Source organism: Mytilus edulis, chromosome 8 (assembly GCF_963676685.1).
Source record: "Mytilus edulis chromosome 8, xbMytEdul2.2, whole genome shotgun sequence".
NCBI lineage: Eukaryota > Metazoa > Mollusca > Bivalvia > Mytilida > Mytilidae > Mytilus > Mytilus edulis.
In genome coordinates this window covers 16,403,627-16,431,513 of record NC_092351.1, presented here as the reverse complement: position 1 = coordinate 16,431,513, position 27,887 = coordinate 16,403,627, and the positions used below count along the sequence as shown (strand labels likewise).

General features: G+C 30.2%; 2 protein-coding genes across 5 annotated transcripts in view; one reads left to right on the top strand and one right to left on the bottom strand.

The window, feature by feature from the left end:
• The window catches only part of LOC139483968 (von Willebrand factor A domain-containing protein 3B-like), a 61,488-nt gene extending 52,961 nt beyond the window's left edge, over window positions 1-8,527 (bottom strand). The window contains exons 1-2 of the mRNA XM_071267686.1: window positions 8,216-8,527; window positions 1,124-1,372 (exon numbers count right to left, since the gene is read on the bottom strand). Of these exons, the coding sequence (XP_071123787.1) occupies window positions 1,124-1,372; window positions 8,216-8,270 (304 nt within the window). The 5' untranslated portion in view covers window positions 8,271-8,527. The remainder of the gene's footprint in view (window positions 1-1,123; window positions 1,373-8,215) is intronic.
• Window positions 8,528-8,812: 285 nt separating this feature from the next.
• LOC139484938 (palmitoyltransferase ZDHHC15B-like) lies at window positions 8,813-26,899 on the top strand. Of its 4 annotated transcripts, XM_071268988.1 has the most exons (13): window positions 8,822-8,976; window positions 12,086-12,112; window positions 13,035-13,129; window positions 13,539-13,659; window positions 13,864-13,933; window positions 14,353-14,385; window positions 15,041-15,161; window positions 15,953-16,085; window positions 16,825-16,951; window positions 18,336-18,416; window positions 20,600-20,703; window positions 22,494-22,542; window positions 24,643-26,899. In XM_071268988.1, exons 1-12 carry the CDS (start codon window positions 8,862-8,864, stop codon window positions 22,532-22,534), a joined length of 1,068 nt encoding a protein of 355 aa, XP_071125089.1. In that variant the 5' UTR covers window positions 8,822-8,861; the 3' UTR covers window positions 22,535-22,542; window positions 24,643-26,899. The 4 variants fall into 4 exon arrangements, with proteins under 4 accessions (XP_071125090.1, XP_071125089.1, XP_071125091.1 ...); XM_071268990.1 differs by lacking the exon at window positions 18,336-18,416; XM_071268987.1 differs by lacking the exon at window positions 22,494-22,542.
• Window positions 26,900-27,887: the final 988 nt, after the last annotated feature.

Here is a 27,887-nt window from a genome sequence, read left to right as displayed (position 1 = left end):
AGGGTTCTGCGGGGCTGGACCTCCCCCCCCCCCCCCCATTTTTTTGTGGATCAGCCCCTGTTGAGATGAGATCATCTTTAAAGGTCAAACAGAATTTTTTGAAGTCCAGCTGGACTTTTAAAGAGTTCAGCTGAACTTCTTAAAGTTCAGCCGGACTTTGTAAAGTCCGGTTGAACTTAATAGAGGCCATATTTTTGCCAGAAATGCCGGCTGGATTTTTTCAGACGTACTTTTATGAAAGTCCAGCTGGACTTTCTGAACCGGACTCCTGCTAATTTAAATATTTCGAGCCGGTTTACGGCTACTTTCGCTGAAAGTCCAGCCGGGTTATAAATTATAACTAATTCATAGAAAAGTCCAAATGATTATTATAAGTACGGTTCTCAGTACGGCTACTGTCCGGCTGGATTACGTGTCAAGTTTTTCGTACGGGTGAACGATTGAACAAAATATTCAACTTTTAAAGAAAGGAAATTTTATAAAAGTTTTCACACCTCACTAAACTCATAACTTCATTCTCGATTTAATATCATACAAAAGTGTATGTATTTCAGAGCTATAAAGTTTATATCTTATCATACTGATTATAAATCGTCATTGTTAGATTTTGACTTTTTTATGTGGTAGATTTTGTTTACATCCTTTCTACTAAGAGATAACAAAACAGAGATGTGTGTATCAATATATTTCAATGCATTGCTTATATAATCGTTGTCACTATAACATGTAAATATTTGCCTAAATGATTTATGTTTTCTTACTTTATTGATAAATATTTAAATTGATGTGCAGTTTTATTTCTTTTGCTGCAATTCTTATGCAATAAATTTGTATATATGAATGTGTGTGTAACTACAATGATCTACTTACTTTATCTTCATATGCAATCATAAAAAAATCCTTGGAGATTTGTAAGATCTTGACAATGAAGTTTCTAGGTGTTCAAATTTATTAGACAATTTTTTTAGTACTGCATCATCTTTACAAAGTACAGATAAAATTTGGATTACATTAGGCGAGACAGATTATCATAAATAGTTTTTAAATTTCAGTCAGGAATAAAAATGATGGCCAATTTGAAATGCTTATTCAAAAGTAGAAAACACAAACTACTACAACTTACCATCACTAACTTTGAACCCTATAACTGGTAGAACCTGATACAGCGTTAGTTTACTCCTCCGTAACCCGTACTGGGAGATCCATTTCTTGGAATTGACGAGAGATCTGACATCCATTTCCCATGTTTGTGTGGGAGTTTTCTGTAAGCTGACTTCTGGATTGTATTCTTCTACTGCTCTTTCTGTATTTTCAATCCCAACTTGAATCTTTGATGCATAAGGTGTCTTGTATTCAATATCAAATGATACATCTGAAATAAGTGTTCTATACATCAACAAAGTACACTGTGACATTTTTATACATATAATATGTATGTTTCTTGAATTGGACAACCTTTTTAATTAGCGCTGAAGTCCTGAGCCATGTAAGGTGTTAAAAAAAGAACAACCAAAAAACACTTTCAAATAGGAACAAAATATCTGATTATGGTCCTAATTCTTTACTGTATCTCTCAGACAAATAAAGTGTTACAAGAGGAATTCAATACACATTCAAAGGACATTCCTTTCAGAATCAAATTCCTTCCATAACCTTTCTTAATGTTCAGTAACTCATGGTGAGTTTATGTTCTAATAGCAATGAAACAACAATTCAACATTTATATCATAGGTCTAACACTAAATTATACAAAAGGTATGTATTTTTTTGCAGTATGAAACTAGAATCCAGTGTTTCCCTAGTGTGTTTTAGCACCGTAGACTATTTATCAGTAATGAAATGCCATATTACTTAAATGAGATGCAGTACTGCTATCTGAAATGATTTTCTTATAGACTGTGTTATATATATGGATGGGATGATATGATTTCTAGAAGCAGGATGGTATATCAAAATTCTCTGTACCAGGATACTATATGAAATTTGCCAATGCCAAATCATTATTTTTTACAAAATTTCAAACGCACATACAGTAGATCATCATGGATATGTAGATTAAAATAGGGATTTCATGATTTATTGTTATACACTCTGGTATATATTAGGAGTACTTCAAGTGGAACATAAGATTCATGCTACTTTAAGTTAAAACTGATTTTAAAACAGAAAACATGCATTTCATCATTTTGCGTATTATACATATTATAGGATTGTCAGTTTTCCTATTGAAGGTCAGCGGTTTTCTCCTGCTTCCTCCACCAGTAAAAACTGTAACTTTTTTGGTATAAGCATTCAATTAAATGGAAGTTATTAATTCTATGTGAATAATGGCTCTCATTCAGGTATAATGCATTATTGGATGTTAAATTTTTCTCCCATTTACTGGTCAAATGTAAATAAAGGATGCAAACAAGACATTTGTGCATTAGGAATCGATAAGAACTTGATTGGATATTTCAGTAACCAATGGTAATTGGTACACATGTAAGATTATTATAACCAATTATCAATTGCTCTTACTGTAAAAAGTCATAAAATTTTCATATCTTTAAAAATAAATTATCAAACAATTTGCTTGTTTTGCTTGATGACTTTAACAAATACTGTCACATGGTTAACTTCCAAGGTTCCAGAATGACAAATTAATATTTAAAAGCATATTGATCATGTCCTTAAACAAGACCTTAAACAAACGTTATTATTTATTATTTGAAAGTTAAAAAAAACTAGAGTTGTGTTTCTCGATCTACCTAAACTTAATTTTTCTTTCCCACCCTAACATTATAATTGTATGATTATTTGGTCATATTTGATTAAGCAAAACTAAAGTCCAAGCTTTTTCCTATATGTCTAACATGTCTAAGATAAGCTTCTTTTCTGTCAGGATCAAGGCAGCAGACACTGAAGGAAGGAAACCAGTATATATTTTTTTGGCCTATTAAAAGTGTATAAACATAAGGGTCTACTTCGATTCGTCCAATTCGGGTTACTCAAGTTAAATTTTTATGTTTGATTGCGCATGCCTCAAGAGCATATCAATCAAATCAAAAACTCTGGTGGAGAGTTACTCGATATCCATTGTTTACCTTAATAACATGGATGAATTTACGATACTAAACCATTTTTTTAGTGATGATGAATAAACGATGGCAGATGACAGTATATAATTGATTCTAACCAAATCTTAATAATATTATTGACAACTTTGTTGCCCACAGACTTTTTTTACCTCAGCGGGAAAATTCAAAGTTTTCGTTTATTTCTGATCTCTGGATTCGATAATTTTTTCCCCTGGGATGCCAGGATCAGACCGCTTATAACCACCCCAAATAAGGGTGTGTGTAGGCTGAGGCAGAGCATATAGGATATATTATGTAAAGGGGCAAAGAGTGTCCTAATAAGAGCAGAACAGTGAACTGATTTTGACAATAACATCTAACAGCTAAAAAAAATATTCCCAATAGCCGATAACAATGAATAAAATACCCAGAACACAAGAACAGTCAAACGTCACCTTGCCCCCTTTCTGAAAAGTATAACGGAGGTACACATGTGTATATTTTAGTGATTTTTGTTATACTTGATTGACAATGATGTATTACAATAGATATGTATTGTGGTTTTTTAATGTGACTATTGTAATTGAACACTTAAACTTCAATTTCGTCACATAAAATGGCTTTTAAAATTCGTTTAAAACATAAAAATATTTTCGAACCAGATGCTCCGCAGGGCGTAGCTTTATACGACCGCAGAGGTTGAACCCTGAACGGTTAGGACAAGTATGGACACAACATTCAAGCTGGATTCAGCTCTAAATTTGGATTGTGATTAAATAGTTGACACAGCATAGGTTTCTGACACAGAATAAATGTGTTCTAATGAACTTAAAATTTTTGTTTCTCTTAGAGCAATTCACTATGCTGTTGAATATTAATCCTCTCAAAAAAATGTTTGAAGAAATTTTCTTTTTTATTTATGAAATTTCAAATGAGAAAAATTGAACCCAATTTTTTTAATCACATCCCCCTTTCCCTTATTCCAAAACTAATCTCAATTAAAATTTCTAATGGAGTTTGCAACAATAACTACTCATTTAAATACATCATAAAATATTAAGATGTAAAAAAACTGCTTTTTATCACTGAATGGTAAAGATTATTTTAATTTATCAGTTGGTAGTAAAAAGTGAATATACATTGTATATATTGTATATAACAAAGATTTAAGTTGATTCTGGACAAAGAAAGATAACTCCAATTAAAAAAAAATCTTGCTATTGCACAATATTTTGCAATTAGATATTTCTTGCTTACTATTCTGGACAAAGAAAGATAACTCTAATTAAAAAAAATTTGATATTTCACAATATTGTGCAATTAGATATTTCTTGCCATTGCGCAATACTGTGCAATTGAAAAGACTTGCTATTGCACAATACTTAATATAATAATTTTAGATCCTGATTTGGACCAACTTGAAAACTGGGCCCATAATAAAAAATCTAAGTACATTTTTGGATTCAGCATATCAAAGAACTTCAAGATTTCAATTTTTGTTAAAATCAGACTAAGTTTAATTTTGGACCCTTTGGACTTTAGTGTAGACCAATTTGAAAACAGGACCAAAAATGAAGAATCTACATACACAGTTAGATTTGGTATATCAAAGAACCCCATTTATTCAATTTTTGATGAAATCAAACAAAGTTTAATTTTGGACCCCGATTTGGACCAACTTGAAAACTGGGCCAATAATCAAGAATCTAAGTACATTTTTAGATTCAGCATATCAAAGAACCTAACTGATTCATTTTTTGTCAAAATCAAACTAAGTTTAATTTTGGACCCTTTGGACCTTAATGTAGACCAATTTGAAAACGGGACCAAAAGTTAAGAATCTACATACACAGTCATATATATTGACAGTTAGATTCAGCATATCAAAGAACCCCAATTATTCAATTTTGATGAAATCAAACAAAAGTTTAATTTTGGACCCTTTGGGCCCCTTATTATGTTGGGACCAAAACTCCCAAAATCAAACCCAACCTTTCTTTTATGGTCATAAACCTTGTGTTTAAATTTCATAGATTTCTATTTACTTATACTAACGTTATGGTGCGAAAACCAAGAAAAATGCTTATTTGGGTCCCTTTTTGGCCCCTAATTCCTAAACTGTTGGGACCTAAACTCCCAAAATCAATACCAACCTTCCTTTTGTAGTCATTAACATTGTGTTTAAATTTCATTGATTTCTATTTACTTAAACTAATGTTATTGTGCGAAAACCAAGAATAATGCTTATTTGGGCCCTTTTTTGGCCCCTAATTCCTAAACTGTTGAGACCAAAACTCCCAAAATCAATCCCAACTGTTCTTTTGTGGTCATAAACCTTGTGTCAAAATTTCATAGATTTCTATTAACTTAAACTAAAGTTATAGTGCGAAAACCAAGAAAATGCTTATTTGGGCCCTTTTTGGCCCCTAATTCCTAAAATGTTGGGACCAAAACTCCCAAAATCAATACCAACCTTCCTTTTGTGGTCATAAACCTTGTGTTAAAATTTCATAGATTTCCATTCACTTTTACTAAAGTTAGAGTGCGAAAACTAAAAGTATTCGGACGCCGGACGACGACGACGACGACGCAGACGCCAACGTGATAGCAATATACGACGAAATTTTTTTCAAAATTTGCGGTCGTATAAAAAGCACTCTGGTCTCTTTCATCGCCATCTTGCCGTTTAACTCGACTCGATTAAACCTGGTCAGGGGCAGGGTTGATATCGAGTTAACTCGAGGGTTATAAAATTATAAAACTCTGGTACTTAGATTGCAACTCGAGTAACTCGGGTTAATTGATAAGGTTTTCCAAATATTTGGTTCAAATGAATGCTTATGGGTATAAAGAAACATCAAATTTACTGTTACTTATACGAAAGAAAAATGCTTCCAGCTAGAAGGAGGCCAGTGATACTACTATCATTGTGGTGTCATGTTTAATTATGCATACAATAGCATAAATAATAAAAGAAGAATATGTCTGGAGAAAAGAATGCCCGCTCTGAAGCTTTGCAATTTTCCCACTTAAAAAGGGACATAACTCTAGATGATAGATCTGTGAACAGTAAAGCAACTCATAGCCAAAATTTTATCTTTAACTGTATATTTGTGGTTTTAGCTTAGTGTGTGAGTTTTATAAAATTTGCATGAAGAAAATGAAAAGCTAAGTGTTGAAGGCTGTACATTTGTGTACCATTGACCTATAATGGTTTACTTTTATAAATTGTTACTTGGATGGAGAGTTGTCTCATTGGCACTCATACCATATCTTCCTATATCTAAACACTTCATTACATAAAATTAAAAACAGGCATACTGGCATACAAATATATAATTATGAACATGATGAAAGCTTTGTTTAGATTCAGTACATTGCAAGCTAGCCTACAAAAATAAGCTCTATGGAGGTTCAAATCAAAATGAAGTTACAAATGTACCACTCAAAATAGTCTTATAATGATCATTGATGATAGACAATAGTAAATAGCCACGAGAAAAAGATAAAGAGACTACAACAAAAAAACACAAAAAACTACTGATTGGTTGGCAATATTGAATACTATTCATTACTGTTGAAATCAAATTAAAGAATATTTCAAATACATGTATATATAGTGCTCATCTGATCAATTCCAGTGATATATGATTTAAAATATTGTTTAGTTTAATCAGTTAGAGATTTTTAGAGCACATTAGAAGGGATAAACAGTACAAAGCAATGGAATCCAATAGCTGATGTAATAAAAAAATAAAATAATCCTAAAACATTTAAAAATTGAATTCAAGATATAAGAATTTTAAAATAAAAATGTAAAAAATTGAAATAAAAATCGTTTTGATAGCAGATAATATTTAAGGTAAGATTGTGTAGGCTGGGTCTAAGCTAAAAGTTCTAATCTTTGTTACTATTTAATTTCAACTGTATAATAGACAATTTAATTGCATTTAAAATCAATACAAAATTGTCAAATACCTGTTTCTTCAGGTAGAAGTGTAAATAGATTTACATTGTAGTTTAATAATTTACTTTGTGTCTTATCTTTTAAACTTATACAGCTGAGCATTTTGATATTTTTATTCTTCCTCCCAGCAAGAAAGTGTTATTATATAACGTGTATTGATCTTTCTGGCCATGTTGTCCTGCTTATGTAAATATGATTAAGTATTAGAACTAAAATTTGTGTTTTATTGTCACTCATCACGTTCTGTTACAACTCTTTAAATATAAGCAGATTTAAAATGGACAATGTGTTTTTCAAAATTTATGTTTACTTTATGTCCTTTTTAAACTTTAATGCAAGACAATTTATTCCCTATAATATTTCACTGAAGTATTTAAAAACAGAATGACTGTTTCTCGTTGGCCTATAAATGTTCTCAATAATGTTTTGTGCTATTTACACATTCAGAATACAAACAATATAAGTCACTATAACATATTGACTTGCTGTTAAAATGAATTTGAGAAGGTGAGAATTAAACTTTGTCCACAATTTAATGATCCATAAAAGTTTAATGTTGAAATGTGTGTTAATAGAATATTGGTTTGCATAATATCATAAAATCTAATAATAATTATCATTCTTAAGTAAAAAATAATTTAAACAATGATAAACAAGATCAAGCAAGCGCCATCACATTTCTTTTACATCTTGATAGACCTTGAAAAAATATATATTTAGGGATTAATATATTATTAAATCTTCCTGATTTTTAGGTCTTTCCACTTTTTGTGGAAAGACCTTTTGTTTTTCTTCTGATTAGTTTATTATTATTTTTTTTTTTCTTCTGCCGTCTGAGATGCTTTTTCGTCTTACAACATATCGAATGGATTTTTGGCCAATGAAGTTGTACAGTAATGGGGGTTTCAAAACTCACCCTGTGTGACCGAATACTGATTCTTATGGGAGTTAATTGATACAGCCAAATTTATACAAACCTTAGGGAGCTCAACTACATGTACCTCATATAATATGTCAATAGTCATGCATTGAGGATTGCATTTGTCAAATCTTAATCATAACCTGCATATATATATACAATGTTTTTTTGCATTAATTTTATGTCAATAGTCATGCATTTGTCAAATCTTAATTATAACCTGCATATATATACAATGTTTTTTTGCATTAATTTAAATTAATCACTTACGGTCTGAATAAGCATTCTTTCTGTAAGGATCTAATGCATACAAAGCTGCTGTCATCTTTAAGTTTTAAGTGTGAATGATTAAACTCCAAGAGATTTGATTTTGACACTTTTCACTATCAAAAATATCAATAAAATATGATTGAAGGTTTAAAACATTAGCAAAAGATTCACAATTATTTTTTCTAAAACCGCACAGAAAAAATTCTCAAATTACATTGTCCTGACTTTTTATCGACAATTCTCGATTTTTAAGTTCAAATTCGCCGACCCCTGCATCGCCATATTGTACACAACCACAGTTGCTTGGCATTCGGTTTTCTCTATAGTTTTCTAGTCTAACTTCATATTAAATAGAATTGATAGGAAACTCCAGAGATTTTTTTCTCCAAAATTGGTTACTGCCCTTAGACTTGTTTAACTTTGTGGATACTGAAAATCGATAACGACCAAGTCGTTATTTGACAGGTGCCTGTTTTTTAAAGGTGCAATTAATTGATTTGTTTAGTGACAGCTTTTATTTTAACTCCTTCTAAGAATAATTAATTATGCAATCAGATAAAATAAAAATAATAAAATTAATGAAAAGAATACAATAATGATGACGTAGTACGCCTAATGAAATCGGGAAGTAAGAAATGAAAACAAAATGGCCCCGGCTGCTGTCAGAGTTTGTTGTGCCTGTGTTCGGTGGTTTCCTGTAGTTTTCATAACAGCAGTTGTTGTCTGGTCTTACTACGCATATGTGGTTGCTTTGTGTGTCTGTAGGTGTATTTTTCTATAAGAAAATAAATGAAATGATGTATATAATCATGGTGATAATTTTTTTGGTCATCCAAGTTTTTCTTCAAACAATGTCAATGTTTATAATGAAACCAGTGTTCTTCCAGACAGTGTGACACAATCTTTATCCTTATTCATAGACATGTCTTGGCAAATGAAGACATTGGAAAGTAGACACATAAACAGGGACGCATTCTATTTCATACGATGTGTCACTTCTGTCTGAGAGAATGCAGGAAAAAAGTAACAGAAAAAAAAGTCACTGGAAAAAGGTCACAGGAAAAAAAGTCACAATATATATTTTGTATGAAGTAGTCACATAGTTTTCCTTTTATTTGAGTCAAAATAAGAAAAAAGTCACAATTATTAAATATATATATGATATATTTGACGCTTTCGAGACGCGACGGCCATACTTCCATGACGGCCCTATGATATGTCGGCCATACCGCCACATTGTCCATGGGACATATCGGCCACACTTATCGTCCACACTTTATTTATTTTTTAATGAGATTATAACATATAACGTAACGGTACCCAAATTGCACCTATTTATCAAAAATAGCAGCGAAAATCTAACAAGATTTCCTAGAGACTAAAAAAATGGTATTTTTATGATTTGATACTATGCACGTCTTTCAACATAGGTAAAAATATTTAGATATACACAAAACGTTCACAATATTTATCAACAGATGAAGTGTTTACTGAAAAAGCAAAATGTACTGAAACGTCACCATGCGACGTCATCAAAACGTCATCTTTTTAAAATTAACAAATACAATACGTTTCAAGTATCCATTTCTTAAAAAATGAAGAGTAAGCATGGACAAATATCCAATTGTTCAAAATATTTGAAAAAAATAAACAAAAGCTCTGTTATTCGACTTTTGACGATGCGAATTTAAGCATGGATGCAATTTGGGTACTCCTCATTACAGAATCTGGGATGGTTTGGAGGTAAGTTCAGACCAATTTTTCTATGATTCTTTATGGATTGAAAATCAAATTGGTGTACCTTTATAATAAAGAAGGATACGGCTACAAAATAAACACAAAATGGAAATTTTTGTCTTGATCATAAAAAAACTTAGTTGAAAAAACTGTCAAAAAAGGTGCAATTTGGGTACCGTCACGTTACATGATATAACATATAAGAAAATAAGTATTTATTCATATTCATTGCTTAAATATGATATTTTAGTATTTTTTTCTGCACAAGAGATCTACTGTGCACCTTTATTTATTCTTGTAAGAGTTATCTTTGCTTGTATTTACATCGAATGCTAGTCAATTCGTTCCAAGTCCGATTCGTTCCAAGCCAGTTCGTTCCAGATTTGGACAATTCGTACCAAGTCAATTGTCAATTCGTTCCAACTGATTTTTTTCATTATTAATCAGACTTAACAATGTGTTCCACCTGAGTAAGTTCATTATTAAGTCAGACTTAACAATTTGTTCCAACTTTTTTATAATGTATATGTCCGTATATCACTGTATTTGTGTAAATCAACCTACAGTGCACGGCAATTCCTTGTCCATTTTTTCTGTATATTTCATATAAAAGATCATTTGTCAATAACATATGTTCATCCTAACAGTTCATAGATAATTGTTCAATAGTCTTTCAGTATTTCACATATTTCATTTTGCTGGTCAACGGATGGCACAATGATAAGTGCAACAGATGTCATCAGCTGGGTAACTGTAATTTTCTGGCTTCTATAGCTGTCCCAAAGCTTCATCATCTTGGACTGTGATCTGTTTGTGGCTGCTTACTTTTTTTTTCGGTTTAGTACAAGGACACTGAGTAAATTTTTATATTGTAAAAAATACACAACCAGTGCTAATGAGTAGTAACGTTGCACGTAAGAAAAACATAGCAAATGTGGTATGTCAGCCTTCAATTATTATTGACAAACGTTTATGACCCAAGATAAGTACGATATTATTCTTTTGATGAATGCATTAACAACTGTTATGCGCACATCATTGAAATACAATAATCAATTAAAATGATAACTATTTCTTTGAAAATATCACTAGTTAGTCACTTTATTCATATTTAAAATATTAAATTTGTCATGAAATACTTACCTTAATAATTAATAATTATCAATATATATCATGCCCAATATATCGTTCTTCCCAATAAATAAACCATAGAATTTTTTTAGATACGTATTTATATTCATTTTTTATAAGTACAGCATTAAAAATTAAAATAATAAGGCTATTTAAATGGTTAATATTGTTTAAAACTGTTCTTGAATAAGTTGGAACGAACTGACCAAGCAACTTGGGACGAATTTGTTGGTACGAATCAGAGTTGGAACGAATCATCCAGATACCTTTACATCTTGTTATGGCCATATTATGTAAGTATATTGTTTGTTTCTTTATTATCAGTTATAAACAATTTCTGAAGAATCATTTTTATCGTATTGTGATATATTAAAGGCATCTTATTTTATATGACGCTCAAACTTTTAGGAATGTTGACTGTTGATGATGATATATAAATACAGATCTTTTTATTAATATATCTGTAAAAATATATTATTCTAAACAATAAAAATCTTCTCAATCTCAATCTTGGTGAAATTTAAAACAGGGCTTAGTGTAAAGGTTAACTCTAAGGAAGTTATATTGGTAACGTATTGTCGGTCAAGTGGCTGTGGGGATGCTGGTGCTGGTGGTGCTTCTATTACTGCTGGAACCTGAACGAAAAACATATGTATAAAAGTCGTGAAACAAAATATAAAAGTGTATTTTTGAACAAAAAATATAAAAAAAAAACGCAAAATATAATATAATATTATAGAAAGACAGAGACAGACATACAGATATTATATGTCAAAATATATAAATTCACATTAATATTTGTAACATTCAGGCCATTGTTGGAGGTTACTACTTCCTGGCGTGTTGGCAACAATAGGAAGATTATGGTCGCTGCTATGGAAAATAAAATTGTCAAAAAATGTTCCCTTGTTAATTATTTTGTATATAATTAAATTTTGTTTTATCTATTTTATTTGGTTTAATATGACTAATAATGGTTTAATACCTTTTTGTCCTTTCCAGATACTGTGCCAAGTATTGCAGAAAAAGGTATGTTACAAAATACATTAAATTACAGTACTGAATGTAAAAATTTAAACAAACTTTCGTTCTCTGTTGTTTCCATAACCTTTTTATCTTTTTTTAAAATTATTAAAAAGTGCTCTAGTAACATTTTGGTACAATTTGAATTAGAATAATAACTAAGTTTGAGTAAATATGTGACAATATAAAGGGGAATGCAAATTAAATTTGATGTTCTTTGTTTTGTTATATATTACATCTTTAGTTTAAAATTCTTTGTAAAGGACAACATTAGGCCATCTTTAGATATATGTATTTTTGCATTAATCCAAGAAATGGTTTTCTATGACAGAGAGCATTAGAAAAAAGAATTACATGGAGAGCATACACTTCATACATAATGAGACAGTAGCTGTCTATATTTGATTCATGATCCAATGCTAAAATTAAAAGTGAAAAATGGTCAGAATTCATCAAAGAAAAACAAAACCAAAATCAGAAAAAAATCGTTCAGAGAGCCAGTACGGTCATAGTCATGAAAGAGAGAAAAGCAATCAAGTTGAGATGACAATGATTATTTGTTTATCCCTATTTACCTTTGGCGACAATGTTTATTTCATTGACAACAGCATGTGCGCCCTTACTGGCTTAGTTTCTAGGGATGATTTTCATATCACTCTACTGTGCTGAGAAAGGAAATTATCGGTCAGTAAGACCAAAGGAAAGTTTCGTAAAATAGAAATAAATATATATATATCATGTACATGTATATTATTGTCTCATAATTATTTAATTTCATTTGAGGTGACTTATAGGTACATTGGGCCCCGGTGTATTAAAATTTGTCATATATTATATGTTTATAATCTATACATATTTACACATGTCACTATTATAAATAATTTACTTACTTACTAAACCTATCAATGAATGATTTCTCTTTTTGCAGTGCTATACCTGTTAATCTACCATCCTATATTGGTGTTATTTCTGTGGGCCTATGCCAAAACTATATTTACAGATGTTGGATCAGTTCCTCGTTCAGTAAGTAATCATCCAGTATCTTTATATATGTATGCTGATCAGTATTTCTATTGACCTCAGTGTTGACATGTTATAAAGTGAGAAGATCTACTTGGACAGTCAATTACAATCTTGACCACATAGGCCTGAACTATAAAATTGAGAATAGAAATGGGGAATGTGTCAAAGAGATACCAAATGACACAGAAAATTAACAACTATAGGTCACTGTATAGCCTTCAACAATGAGCAAAACCTCTGCATAGTCAAGCTATAAAAGGCCACAAAATAACAAAGGTTAAACAATTCAAACGAGAAAACTAACTGCTTATATCATGTATATATATATGTCTCATGATGAAGGAACAAGTTTGAATATCTGACATTTAATTGTGATAAAATTTATTTATGTTAATGGTTTTTTTTCCAGTTTTATTTGACAGTTCAAGAAATAAACAGATTAGAAAGGGAAAGAGGTGAAGAAGCACAGAAAAATATACTTCTAGAATTAGCCAAAGATAAACCTATACTTAATAGAACACATGCAGGAAGTAAGTTGCTCCTTGATTTAGCCAAAGTGAAACCTATTCCTAAAAGGCTTATCATATTGTTGTGTATTATTTTTTTGCTCTAGAACACTACTTATCAAGATACACATTATAAAGGAAGTAGATACCATATTATGAAACTATGGGCCTTACTCAAAACTTCTTTTTAGGAGAATATTTTTCATGGTTTTATATATTTATTTTCAGGTGCAAGATATTGTGAGAAATGTAAATGTATAAAGCCAGACAGAGCACATCATTGTTCTGTATGTGGACAGTAAGTAAATATTGGTCAAGGACACATTTTTGGTGGGTAAAGCCACACCATGTTATATTAGCTATTTATTTTGTAAAGTTCATTGATTATAATGAAAAGCAAAGGATATGTTGTATTAATTCATTACACGTAATAAATACATGCAATTGCAAATGATAGATTTGATCAAATTCACAAAAACATGACAGAAATGTTTATTACACCATTTTAAACTTTATCAATATGTCTATTTAGAATGTTTGTCCCATAAAGGAAAGAAATAGTATGAAAGTTAGGTGTTAATTTCTTGTAAAGATGTCTTATTATTAAAAAAATTACAATATCTTAAATGTCATCATTTTTCTTTAGTTTCCCCCCAAAATAGAGATAAGAATAATTATACCAAATATGAATATTGCAAAAAAAGTTTTTTCTTTCAGATGTGTGTTAAAAATGGACCACCATTGTCCTTGGTAAGTACATTTAGTCACATTTTAAAATCATTGAATAGTTTAAAGTTAAATCAAGATTTTGATATTCTGATATTAAAAGAATTGATGGATGTACATTAGATCAGTGATACAACAACCCAATGTAACAAAAACTAAAAATCATCTATAGGAAAACATACAATATTAAAGATGATGGTTCTCTCTATACAATATGTCTAGCTATGAATCACCTTTAAAAGTCTATAAAAGTTATGAATTCAACCAAAACTTTTTCTACCGCTAATCAACATCAAATTAACAAAATATCAAAAATATTAGAATAAGACAAGATAAACCACAACAGACATTACCAGGAGTAAAATGACAATTTTTGTTGATTATGTTTATACAAACAGTTGTGAAATTCTTACCAAAATCTTTCGAACATAATGTAAACTAATTGCATTGTTTAAAAGTGGTAGTTTTATTAATAGATAAAAGTCAATTGTTTCTGGATCCTTTTAAAACTATTTCTATACAAAATTTGTGCAACAAAAAGCTGTTGGATTGATAATCAAGATTTGTAATATTTATCTGCAAGAAAAAACTTTTTCCTGTCAGTAATAAGTTTCTTAGAAATGTGTCCTAAATTTAGAGTATTAATCATTTCCTAACATTACTTTTTTTTATTTTTCAGGGTGAATAATTGTGTTGGATTTACAAACTATAAATATTTTGTTTTATTTCTTGGCTATGGATTGCTATACTGCTTATTTATAGCATTTACAAGTCTAAAATATTTTATAGAATTTTGGACGGTAAGTTGTATATATTACTTCATTTATTTTATATCATTAGATAAGCCTGAAGTGAATTATACTTTATTCACTACATGGTCAAGAAAAACATATATTTAATGATTGATAATCATACTAAATCATTTGATCAGGCCTATTCCATAAAAATTGAGTAATGAAGGGAAGATTTATTTTTTTAACATTGGTGATGGGTCATTTATGGTGATGTGAGGTGATCTTGTAAATTCCTCTTTACCCATCCACATACAACTGTACGGAATAGCTGTCAATATGCTTTTAAAATGTATAGGCACACATTACATTAATCTTGGGATAAATGACTTTCAGATTACCTTAATAAAATGTGACTAAGTTTCACAGGGATTAAAGTCTTGCTGACTCAAGTAATTAATTTGTTTTATACAGATTCAATATTTTATATGTATAATATATACTCTTATAATGAATGTGAGTTTGATTTATTAATATAGATAAATGTTAACTTAGATAGGTGGGCAGTTTCTTAGTACAATCCTATAAAATATTGGTATCTCCTCTCACAATAAAAACAGCTATTTCTTATATATACTGAAACCTAGTCTAAATCACCATAATCCACATTGATCAATAAACCTTTAAAGGAAGTCTTGGTCAGATGAACCTTTAATGGAAGTCTTGGTCAGATGAACCTTTAAAGGAAGTCTTGGTCAGATGAACCCTATTAGACATATTTGTACACAGTGACATGTTCTTAGCACCAACTATAGTTAACTTATTAACATGTTTGCAATTAAGAAATATTTCTTTTTCAGGGTGCGAGTAGTAAAGAGGCTGTAAAGTTCCATGTTTTATTTGTATTTTTTGTTGCTATGATGTTTGGTATAAGTTTGATATCATTATTTGGATATCATATATACCTCACATGCAGTAATAGGTCTACTTTAGGTAAGCATTTGGATATTAACCCAGCATGTGCTACTAGATTTGATCATGGTTACCTAGTTGATAAAACATAAAGAAAGGGAAAAGTATGTTTATTCCTGTTCTTCATCTTCAAGTCATTGAAGCAAATAACACAGAGTAGAGGGTCCACCATGTTGCTAGCTCAGTACAGCATTAGGTCTGGAGTTAGCAGTGAAAGCAAAATATATGTAAAGTTGAAATATATGGGATAAAAAAAAACAATCATCTGAAAACAGTCAAATATTTGTAGTAAAATCACTCTCCTGCTATTTTTATCAAGATGCTTGGTTACAGATGGTTTCGCAATGAGCTGATACATCATTACAAGTTAATGACAGCCAATATTGAAATCTTGCTAGTATTTATAAAAATATTCATGATGAATATGTGAATCATTTGAAATTCAGGATTTACATCATTGAGACGGCAATTAAACAACAAATTACAAACAGACATATAGAGCCACATTTGAAAATTTTTAACAAATTTTCGTAAGACTTTAATCAGCATGTGGTTATTTCAAATTGAATGAAAGAATACATATATGCAAATTGAGTTTGCAGACAGCATTTATGCAAAGGCCAATGTATTTATTGGTCACTTTTTCAAGACATCCAGTAAATGAAATATTGTGACAAACAAAGAATTATAATATATTATTTTTTAAGGTTAAAATGACACTGATGAGCTATTTCTAAAATTAAATATTTTTATTTTTTAGAGTCTTTCAGATCACCTATCTTCCAGACTGGATCAGATAAAAATGGCTTCAGTTTGGGCAAATTAAACAACTTTAAAGAAGTTTTTGGAGAGAGAAAACTTTTTTGGTTTTTACCAATTTTTTCAAGGTAAAGAAAAGGAAGAGGATCTCTATTTATTGATGTTTATATATGTTAGAAAATACAAGTTTCAGGGTATTTTTGCTCTGTAATGATCCTTCTATCCCTAGCTTGATTCTTGTTCTACAAGGCTTATAAATTATCCATCTATTGAGATGAACTCATTGTAATTTTTTAGGGAGATATATTCTTGCACCAAAACATGCTTTGTTCAAACATAAGCTTGGTGTGAAAAAATCTGCCTGTGTTATACTTTACATATTTATTACGGCAGTGTATGCCAGATTTTATAAATGTGATGGAAATTCTTTGAAAAAAAAAAAGTAGAATAGTAAATTTTTATAGAAATCATGAATGCAATTTTAAGATGGTTATATCATTTTGTGTCTAATATGTGAAAACTCAAAACTGTTGATTTGGTATATATCAAGCTGTGTCGTGTTGCTTTGTACGAAGAGAATAACTGATATTTTAGGTTGACTAATTTTTAACATGGATTTTTCTTTGTTCTGTTTGGTTGGTCCAGATATTTTAGTTAGGGCCTCCCCGAATGGCTGATGGCACTACATTGATAAGTCTGTCCATCCGTAACAAATATCAAGAGAAGTGTTATCATTTCAAAACCAGAGGTCATAATGTTGTACAACATGTACAACTACCTAGGTCAAAGGTCAAGGTCAACACCCCCTGGTTTCAGTTGACAACCCCATGTCCTATGGTAAAGATCATGTCAGCTCTATATCATGAGAACCGTTATTATTTCAAAGTTCATACTCGAAATGTATATTAATCAACACCAGAGGTTGTGTCATAATGTATACATGTACAACTTCCTAAACCAAAGGTCAAGGTAAAAAAAACTTTGGTTTCATTTGACAGGTAGGGTAAAGATATATTTTTTTATCACATGTTATTCACAGATATTGTTCCCATCTCAATGATGTCTAGTTGTTATTATGTAGCTTTAGTTTACTAGATTTATAGATTATCTTTTGTTTTGAAAACAGAAAGAATTTCCTCAGCTATAATCTCATTTGAAAGGCAATACCTTGAGATGAGATGTTATCTTGAAACTTTTTGAGTTTTATGACTTTTATAATCTGTCAATCATTATTGGCATGGTCAATTAAGTTGGCTTATGACATCTTATTCTCATTCATCTCAACTGAGAAAAACTATTCCTAGTCAAACAGAATAAAATGGAAAATGACCAATCATAGAGATCAAATCATAAATTGAGAAAGAGAGATAACAAAAATTCTACTCGTGTATATTGTGAAATTTGTCAAATTTAATGTCTACAGACAAGTTACGGAATATCAGTTATTCTCTGATGTTTGGTACATGTTGATTAATGCACATTTATATTCTACGATTACCATATAAATTACAGTGACAGAGATGGGGTGTCCTTTCCAACTCTAAAATCCCAGACTAACAGTAATTCATACCAAACAATGGCTCAGACACCAAGGTTAGCTCTCTACATATAAATATTTTAATTTGTCTCAAAGAGTGATTTTTCCTTGCTTTGCTTTTAATGCACTTTCAGAATTTTTTTATTTATTTTGTAGCTTCAGGTTGAAAAATGAAATTATTAACATAAATTTTAAGAAAATTGATTATTGTTGAATACATTTTATTTACAATTATTCTGTGTTTAAAATTTAGAACTGTTTTGAACAGCTTTTTTCTTCTAAATAGATTAATGAAACATTTAAAAGTATATTTTGTTTTTAATCATATCATATTTGTCCTTTAGAAAATATAATAATGATGACACATATTACATATATACACAACTTTACTAGACTAGGTGATAAGGAGCTCGTCTCATTAACATTATCTCACATTTCAAAATTTCAACTATAAAACATGCTGATGAAGGAAGGCTAGGTTTACTTACTTATAACACTCACTGCACTGAACAGACTTAAATCACTCCAACCCTTCTCTTGATCATCTCTGTGAGACAAGTTATACATATATAGTCCTTAACAAAAATAGTCTTAGAAAATTTATACTAATCACAACTTTTTTGTTTAATAAAGAAAGCATTTGATTAATTAAAATTTTGTCCAAATTGTTTAATTGTGGTATATTTGTACTGTGAACTCAGAAGTATATAATGGCATTTCTTTATGAAGTAATGAGTTTGGAAAACTTCTTAATCAAACTTATTTACTGGTTTCTAAATTTATTTTCTCTCCTACTTTAGATATTCAAATGTAAATGATGTTAACCCTTAGACTGCTACGCGCGACTATTGTCGTTCCGATAAGACAGTCCGCTACTGCTACTCGCAACTATAGTCGTTTTCCGTAACTCCTTTGTTTACACAGTTACCATGGAATGGGCGGAGTCAATATTCATGTGATTGCGGCAGTTTCGACTTGTATGGATTCTGATTGGTTAAAAATCTGCGTTCTTTCGAGTGTCTCTTGACTTTTAATCAGGTGTAAGCGATAAAACCGAAAGTGAAAATTTTTGATGAAAAAAGTGACAAAATGGCGGACATTATTTGGAGAAATGGCCAACACGTTCAGAAGTATTTCAATGATAACTATTTAACAACGGCGGCCGATTAAAAGGATTTGGACGAGAACCGAAGATATAATAGACAGAAATAGAAACATTCTATCAAAACTGCAAACAGGAGACTTTAAAAGCGAGAATTACGGGGATTCCCAGACCTTGTTCAAAATGGATGACATGAAACAGGATTCGCGATGTTTATCATTTCGCCTTTCAAATGTGAATCAATATTGACTGACATCGATAGACCCGAACTTTAAGTTTGTCAAGATTATATATTGATGAAAGCTTTAACAATGAACTTGTCGTATAAATATATTGGTACATGGAAGTAAAAGTCGGCACAGTGAAACTTGGAGGAAAATACCGGAAAATATTTGCATAAAAAGGCCGTTGGTCTGAGAAGAAACTTTTATTTTTTAATAATCACAATGGAACTTAGTTCTTAAAAGAGATTTTTAACTATATTGGTTCAATTCTGAAGTCATGGATACTTTTACATTGATGGATTCGTTAATAAAACATGAAAAAATAAGTTTACCTTTGTTTACCTCTATTTGCACCTGTACAGGTAAAAAATGACCCGAGATTCACACAAAAATAAAATAAATAAAAAATACAGAATCTAACAATACTTTTTTAAATAACTTTTATTGATGAATATTCAATATTTACAAAGATACAGCAATTGTAAGTGAACATGTTTATTTCATCAGTGATTAAAATTTTACTCAGCATTACACAAAAGTACAATAGAAATCAATGCAGCAGCCTAAGGGTTAAAAGGAATAACCATTGAGAGTAAATTACTTTCTATTTTAGTTTCGAATTATTTCCTAGTTTGTAATAGAAATAAATGGAAATCTTCAGCCTATATTAGTTTATTTTCACACCCTGTCATTTGCCATATAAGACTCTCTGATAATTTCTGAAATCACAGTACATTATTTGCCATCGAAAAGTTGAACACAAATTTTGTTACATATCAGTAAAATTTTCAAAAATGTTGACCATTCTGAGCTAGAGCTACTAAAGAAATTTCTGACAACTAACAGTACTTTTGGTTAATACGGAAAGGACACCCATGTAAAAACATATTTAAAGTAGTACTTTTTATTACAGTTTTGGTGATGGCATTGCCTATCCGACCCGGACTGTAGATATACCGTCTGACGGTCTGTTAGGAGACAGACAAAGATGGATGGAGGAAGGGGATGCTGATGGTGGTAAGATGTAACAAACATGAAGTGTTGCTTGATGATCTATCGTTTCTGAAACTATTGAAATTTAAGAATTTAATTGAGTTTATGAATTGCAACAATTAAATAAATTTTTTGACCTTGAAAACTTAATAGCATTGCAAAATTTTTACTATTAAATAGTTTCAGAAGCTTACTTGTTATATACTGCAGAGCAAATCCCAGCACATCTTTATAAAATATATATGTTTTATTGATTTTGTAAATCCAGATGAGAATAAATTACAGAAGGATAATTCTGTAAAACTTCTTTAATGCCATATTTTCTGGTTAAGAATCGTGATCTGTTGCCAAAATAATGAAATAGATAGATATTTATTTTTCTAAAATTGAATAAACTATGGATGCTTTACTTATCTTTTAATAAATAACAGAAGCATGAACAATTAGGAAAGACTTTAAACCACATATTTTCAGAAAAGCATGTCAATTAATGTAAAGTTTATAGGAAGGAACAACATTTAATTATGTCATCACAATATAATTTTGTTTTATTGCGTTGCATTGATCGCTGGAAAACAAAATGAAACCTTTTCTTTTTAAAAATAGGCTTATTAAAAAAAACAGAAATTTGCCCCAAATGTGCTAAGTCATTTCTCATTTGTGATAGGGACAAGGAATTGTTCAGGTATTGTGTTTGACTCTGCAATGAAGGGTACCTTTTCATTATCATATTCATTTCACAAAAATTGTGAAGGGTTCTTGAAAATGAGAATTATACATTTTTATACGACCACAAAAATTTAAAAACTTTTGGTGATATATTGGTATCACATTGTCGTCTTCGTCTTCGTCAGCGTCGTCCGAAAACGGATGGTTTCTGGATAATAACTTTAGTATAAGTAAATAGAAATCAATAAAATTTCAACAAAATGTTTGTTACCACAAAAGGAAGCTTGGGATTGATTTTGGGGGTTATGTTCCTAATGGTTTAGAAATTAGAGCCCAAAGGGGCCCAAAACAAGTATTTATCTAGTTTCAGGACAATAAGTTGTGTATAAGTATTTCAATTGCTCTACTAATGTACCGCAATGTTCATACCATAAAGTAGAAAGTTGAGATTTATTTTAAGGGTTATGGAGCAAATAGTCTAGGAATAATGGGCCAAAAACAAGCATTTTAGTAGTTTCTGGACAATAACTTATGTATAACTACATGGATCTCTCTGACATTGTACCACAAGGTTCCATATAACAAAGGGAAGGCTTTGATTTAGTTTGGGGTTAATATCCCTGAACAGAGAGGAATAAGGGATCAAAAAAGGGCCAAAAAGAAGCTTTTTTCTAGAATACAGCCAATAACTTGGAATACTGTTATATATATGTTTAATTACTTGATAACCTCCCTTACACTGCTTGTTTTCAAAAGTTTAAAGAAGAAATCTTAAATTGCACAGTATTGTGCAATAGATTTATTAGATCTTTGACCACATATATATTGTGACAAAAACCTCTATTATGTCAAAAATTTTATCACAATCCAAATTCAGACAGTATGAAGCTTGAATATTGTGACCAAATTTGCCCCAAATGTTCAGGGTTCGACCACTGTGGTCGTATAAAGCTGTGCCATGCGGAGCACCTGCCTGGTTTGTAATAGTTTAAGAAGAAAAAAACTCATTTTGGACCATCTCCTTTATAGAATATTTTTGTATACGCTTTTCCTATTTTTGGCTACCTTAATATGATTGATGTATGAAATTCACAGAATTCACAAGTTACAAACAGAATTACTAACAGTTGGTTGTTTTATTGTAGGAACACAATTGAGTGGTTCCAGTACTAATTTAATCAAGTGATAAAACAGGTGCTTGTTGCTTTCATATTTAATAGAAACATTTAGATTGCTTTAATACACATAGTTACATGTTTTAGTTGCAAATATATACATGTTTAATATTTACAATATTGAAAGAAAAGAATATTTGTTACAGAGACTGGCTTTTTCATAGCAAAGACCAAAGCATGGGGTATGCCAGTGTTTGTATGAGTGATATGCTGGATCTCTTAATTTTGTGCTTTTTCTTCATTTTCATACATCATCTGAATGCTATACCATGTTTTAAGTTATTCATTTGAATTGGTGCAAATTTTAGAACAAAGAAAGTCTTTTCTAGTTTCTAGTTTTCATCTGAAGAGAAAATTTAGAATAGGTCAGATCAGATATATAATCCTAGTTAAATTTGTGACTTATTGTACATACATTCTATACAATAAAATGTTCTAGTGCATTGGTCAATATAACAAATTTTCAAAATATCTGTATTTATTTTCTTTGGTATTTAGATGCAGTTTCAAATGGTTCTTGCTACATACAAAATTTCTTTAGTGAATTCACTTGCTACTGCAAAAAATAGTTGTAAAATTGATGCTTTATTGAGTGCTTAGTTGATTTTGTTGATTTTTAATTACTGTGGATTTATTATTTGTTGGAAACTGATTTTCATGGATATCCTGGGTACAGATGGACAACAAAATTAAAATTTTTAATGAAGTAAAAAGTCTCTATAGGCTTGTATTGCAAATTGTTAAACCATGAAATCAAATATCCATGGAAATTCAATATTTCCTGAATCCATGAAATTCAATATTTCCTGAATCCATGAAAATTTAATATTTCCTGAATCCATGAAATTCAATATTTCCTGAATCCATGAAAATTCAATATTCCCTGAATCCATGGAAATTCAATATTTCCTGAATCCATTAAAATTCAATATTTCCTGAATCCATGAAAACAAGTTAGTATCCACACAATAAATGAATCCACAGTAGACGTCAAGACAAATTTCTGACTTAAAAAAAGTTTTTGTATCGTCAGTCCTCTTCTCATCACTTTGTTGTTGACATGCTAACATCTCCCATTTGTTGACATGCTAGCATTTCACTTTTTTGTTCAATTCTTTCAAATTTTTGTAATGATTTCCACTTGTTAGATTGTTGGTTAAGTTCAATAATAAGAAATATCTGAAATAAGGGAATGGTTTTTGGGAGGATATTGTAGTAGAAATATCCCATTTGAAATTTTAATACCAGGAACAGCATGGCCTCATTTCTAATCAAAACTTCATGTGAGTTGATAATAAAATTACCCTCACCAGCTCACCTGGGAACTTACTGGTATCTTATATTGATTATATGGGGTGCATTGGGTTTGTGACCTGCTCACTGCATTGCACTGAAAGGATTTTCATTTAATAAAAGTTATTGTTGTAAAGCTTTGTCAAGACTGTTGTCTCATGTGTTGTTGATTTGTAAAGAGGAATATGTTATTTTAACTAGTCAAAGCCTATCAAGCATCAAATTCAATTTCTAGGTACAAACAAAACAATATTAAACCATATCAAAAATAGTTTTAACTTAGTGAAATTGAGTAAAAATTATTTCTGCTGAGTGAGGTTGAATCATGATGTCCTACACTCTGATAATTGTGGTAGTGTGCCGTAACAGATGGCAGTGCTTGGCACTCTTCTTATAAAATGCTAAAAAAAGAGTTAATTATAATTCTTCGTGATAGTTATACTCCCTAAATGATGATTTTACCAATATTTTCTAAGTATTTTGAATATTATGATAGTTTAAAAAAATAATATAGAAAAGAAAACTGAGGATAAATTATCAGCAGAACAGATTTGTGAGTCTACTTAAAGACATCTTAACTTACACTTTGCTCTTTTGGGGCTCATTTTAAATTTTGCATTTAAACTCCGGGCAGCTTTTTCAGGCCGTTTCTTTAAGATGAGACACCAGTGTCTTTAGGACACATTAAGTTTTGTGGTCCAATCCACAATTGTTATTTTTCAACAATATACTAATGTTGTGATATAACATAAAATAATTACAGTAAGAAGATAAAGATGTTGAAACAGTTGTTTCTGGTTCTGTAAACATTCCTTATTTTTTTCAGACTATAACAGCCATTTCAACAAAGCAGTGAGTTACAGATAAGCCATGTGATCAATGTTATAAGGGAGATAATCCTGTACTGTACAGTTAATATAAGGAATGATGCAAGATGGACAAAGTTTCTTAAAAGACATGTCTCATATTATCACTACTGCTGTAGAAAGAAAATAAATACTTTGATAGTAGCATTATTGACAAAATTATTGATTTTTAGAATTTATAAAATGTTCTGTAAAAAGACTCTTTTCTTTGAAGAAACTGAAGTGTTTTGAAGTGTAAATGATTCTTTCTCCGCTTAGATCTTTATACATACAAGGTAGCATTTTATATACTTCCATTGTCTCGAAATTGTTGTTTTAAATGTCAAAAATATGAAATACCTCGTTATATGTTGAATGACAGTGTTGATTTTAGATAAACACTTAATTGTTATAGCAATAAAAAAACCTGATTTCATTTTAAAAAAGTTATCATTTTCTGAATACTTAAATTCATGAAATTTTATTCAATCTGACAAAGAATAGTCTCTTTTATTATGAAATGACGAGGAATATCTTAAAGTTATGTAATTCAATGCAAGTATTGGTATCATTCAGGAGATACATGTAGGTGTTAAATGTGTGTTGCTATAATCTGCCTTGGTTTGATCTTTACAGGACTATATGTACATTCTGTTTCAAGAATAGTTTTGATAATGTAAATAATCATTAACCATCAAAAAATGGTGTCATTAAAAAATTCTGAAGTTGACAAATTTAGTCCAAAAATTAGTTTTATTTGCTAGATTCTATCTTTAACAGTGTAAACATAGTTCATTGTGACCACATTGGCAATGTAACAGTCAGATACCTACAAAGTGTTGTGTGAATCTAGTATTGTTGTAATTCACTATTCATTATACTTTGCATCTGGGGGTAAATATTTCAATATTGGTATTACTATTTATATTTAATATTTGGTCTTTCGTGGTGATTATTTTTTTCTTCGAATTAAATAAAAACAATGGTACTAATCCTTCAAGAACTGAGGATTTTCTTTTGAAGTGAGCTTATGTCATTCCTTTACGCTTTTAGTCTTCTGTAGTCCATCATCTGTAACCTTTCAAATTCAACTTTGTCTGAAGAAGTTGGAACCTAAGAATGTTAATAAATTGATCAATAGATTGTTGAGATAATGACAGTGACAAAACAATGGTGTTTTTGTAACATTAAAAACTGTTAAGTTCAAGTAATGATGTCACTTACTATATATTGTACAACAAATCAATGTGATCCTTTTGACTGTTCATGTTTGATTCAGATTTATCATTGTAGTCATTTTATGTGATCCTTTTGGCAATTCTGGACTGAAAATGTGCATTAACAAGAAGGTGGTCATAAGGTCATACTACTTACTTATTTTGTTTAGATCTGAATAGAAAATAATATAAACGATAGGTTGAAAGATTCATAGCGTACTAATTTCATTTACATATGTTGTTCAATCTTATCATGAAATAATGTCTTGTTTACATGAAATAATAGTGTATTGACATTCAGGTAGCAACAATCAATCATTATATGTTTGTTATATAAAATAAGCTTTGGTTTTATTTGTGAGTTTGTGATTTAATTTGTAGTTTGATCGTAACAAGATTTATGCAGGTGTTGACCTGGTAACTGATTGTTAAAGGGAGTGTTAATGAAATTATTCTTGGCATTTGATACTTGTTTATTGTTATTGAAACAATCTTTTTTCTTGCATTATATTAAGAAATTGAAAACAAGTGTTCATCACATAAGAGCAGAGGTAAAATTATGTAAATCTAGGGGGATTGTGATTATTACAATTTATTTACAGTAAAATATGTATGTTCAGAAATTAAATTTTTTTGAATATCTAAGTTCTTTATAAAATAAACAAATGCTTTAGATATACTGGTTATATTTGTATATTGGGTATAATGATAACAAAAAACTATACAAGCTTAGTACACAATATACTATTTATTTGTAGGACAAGGGTGCACATTAAATTTTGTAGTGTTGATTGTGTATTATGATATTTATAACATTGTAATTAATTTCATACCAGAAAATTTTTACTTCTCACTGTTTATAAAAGAAACTTAAGTTTTCCTATAAACTGAATGGTTGTTTCTTCCTTTTATTGTATATTATTTATTTACTTTTAAGTTTTGTAAGAATTATAGATGTATCAAATAATGTATTCTCATTATTGAGTTGACTCATGAATAAATGTTTGTTTTTATACTGAAATAGACGTTTTCAATAATTGTCCAAAAACATATCAGCAATTGTTATTATAATCCTTTCAAGAGGAACAAAGAGGCTGCTCTTATTTGAATAGAGATTTTATTCATGCAGTACAACTGCTATAAATTGAATGATAGATTTACATGGATTGATTGATTTATTGACCAGTGGTTTTTTAAAATCAAGTGTAAACTGTTGTGAGCTATGCACATTTATTTGTAAACATTGTAGATTATAATGTACAAGGGTAACCCATTATAATTTATTTTCTTCTCAAACCTACAGTACTATTAGATTTTTAGTTCCCGCTTCCAGCAAAGCCAGTTTTACCCCTATATTCTATTTACCATTCTTTAGTCTATTAATTAGAAATATGGTTAATTAATTGATTGGTGTTAACACCACTTTTAACACTTGTGCTATTTTGTGGCAGTTAATTTTTATTGGTGGAGGAAGCCAGAGTGCCTGTAGAGAACCACAACCTTTGGTAGGAAAACTGACAATTCTTGTTAATTAAGATTGGAGTCTAGTGCACCTGCCACATGCAGAAATCAAACTCACAACCTAAGTGTTGACTGGCTAGTGATACAGTAATTGGACTACTTAGACCACTCGATTATGGCGACCCCTATTATCCTATTAAGAGATATGATAGAACAATTTAAAGTTTCATTCTGGGTACTATTTTTGCAGAAGTCAGCTTCAAACACAGAAAATGCATGAAATTACAGTTTCTGCAATTTTGTCTGCAAAACCTGAATCAATTGAATTAATCAATATATAATATATAGTCATGACTCATATCCCATATCATAAGAAGTTATAAAGTTTGAGGTTCCCAGTTGAGTGATGTATGCAGAACTTTTTACCCTTTTTTGTTGAGCGGAAAATCCTTGATTTGTTTAGGGTTTCCTTTGGACTGAGAGTTATTAAAAATCTCAGCAATTTTCAATTAATATTCTGTACTGATGATTACTGATAGATCTAGGAC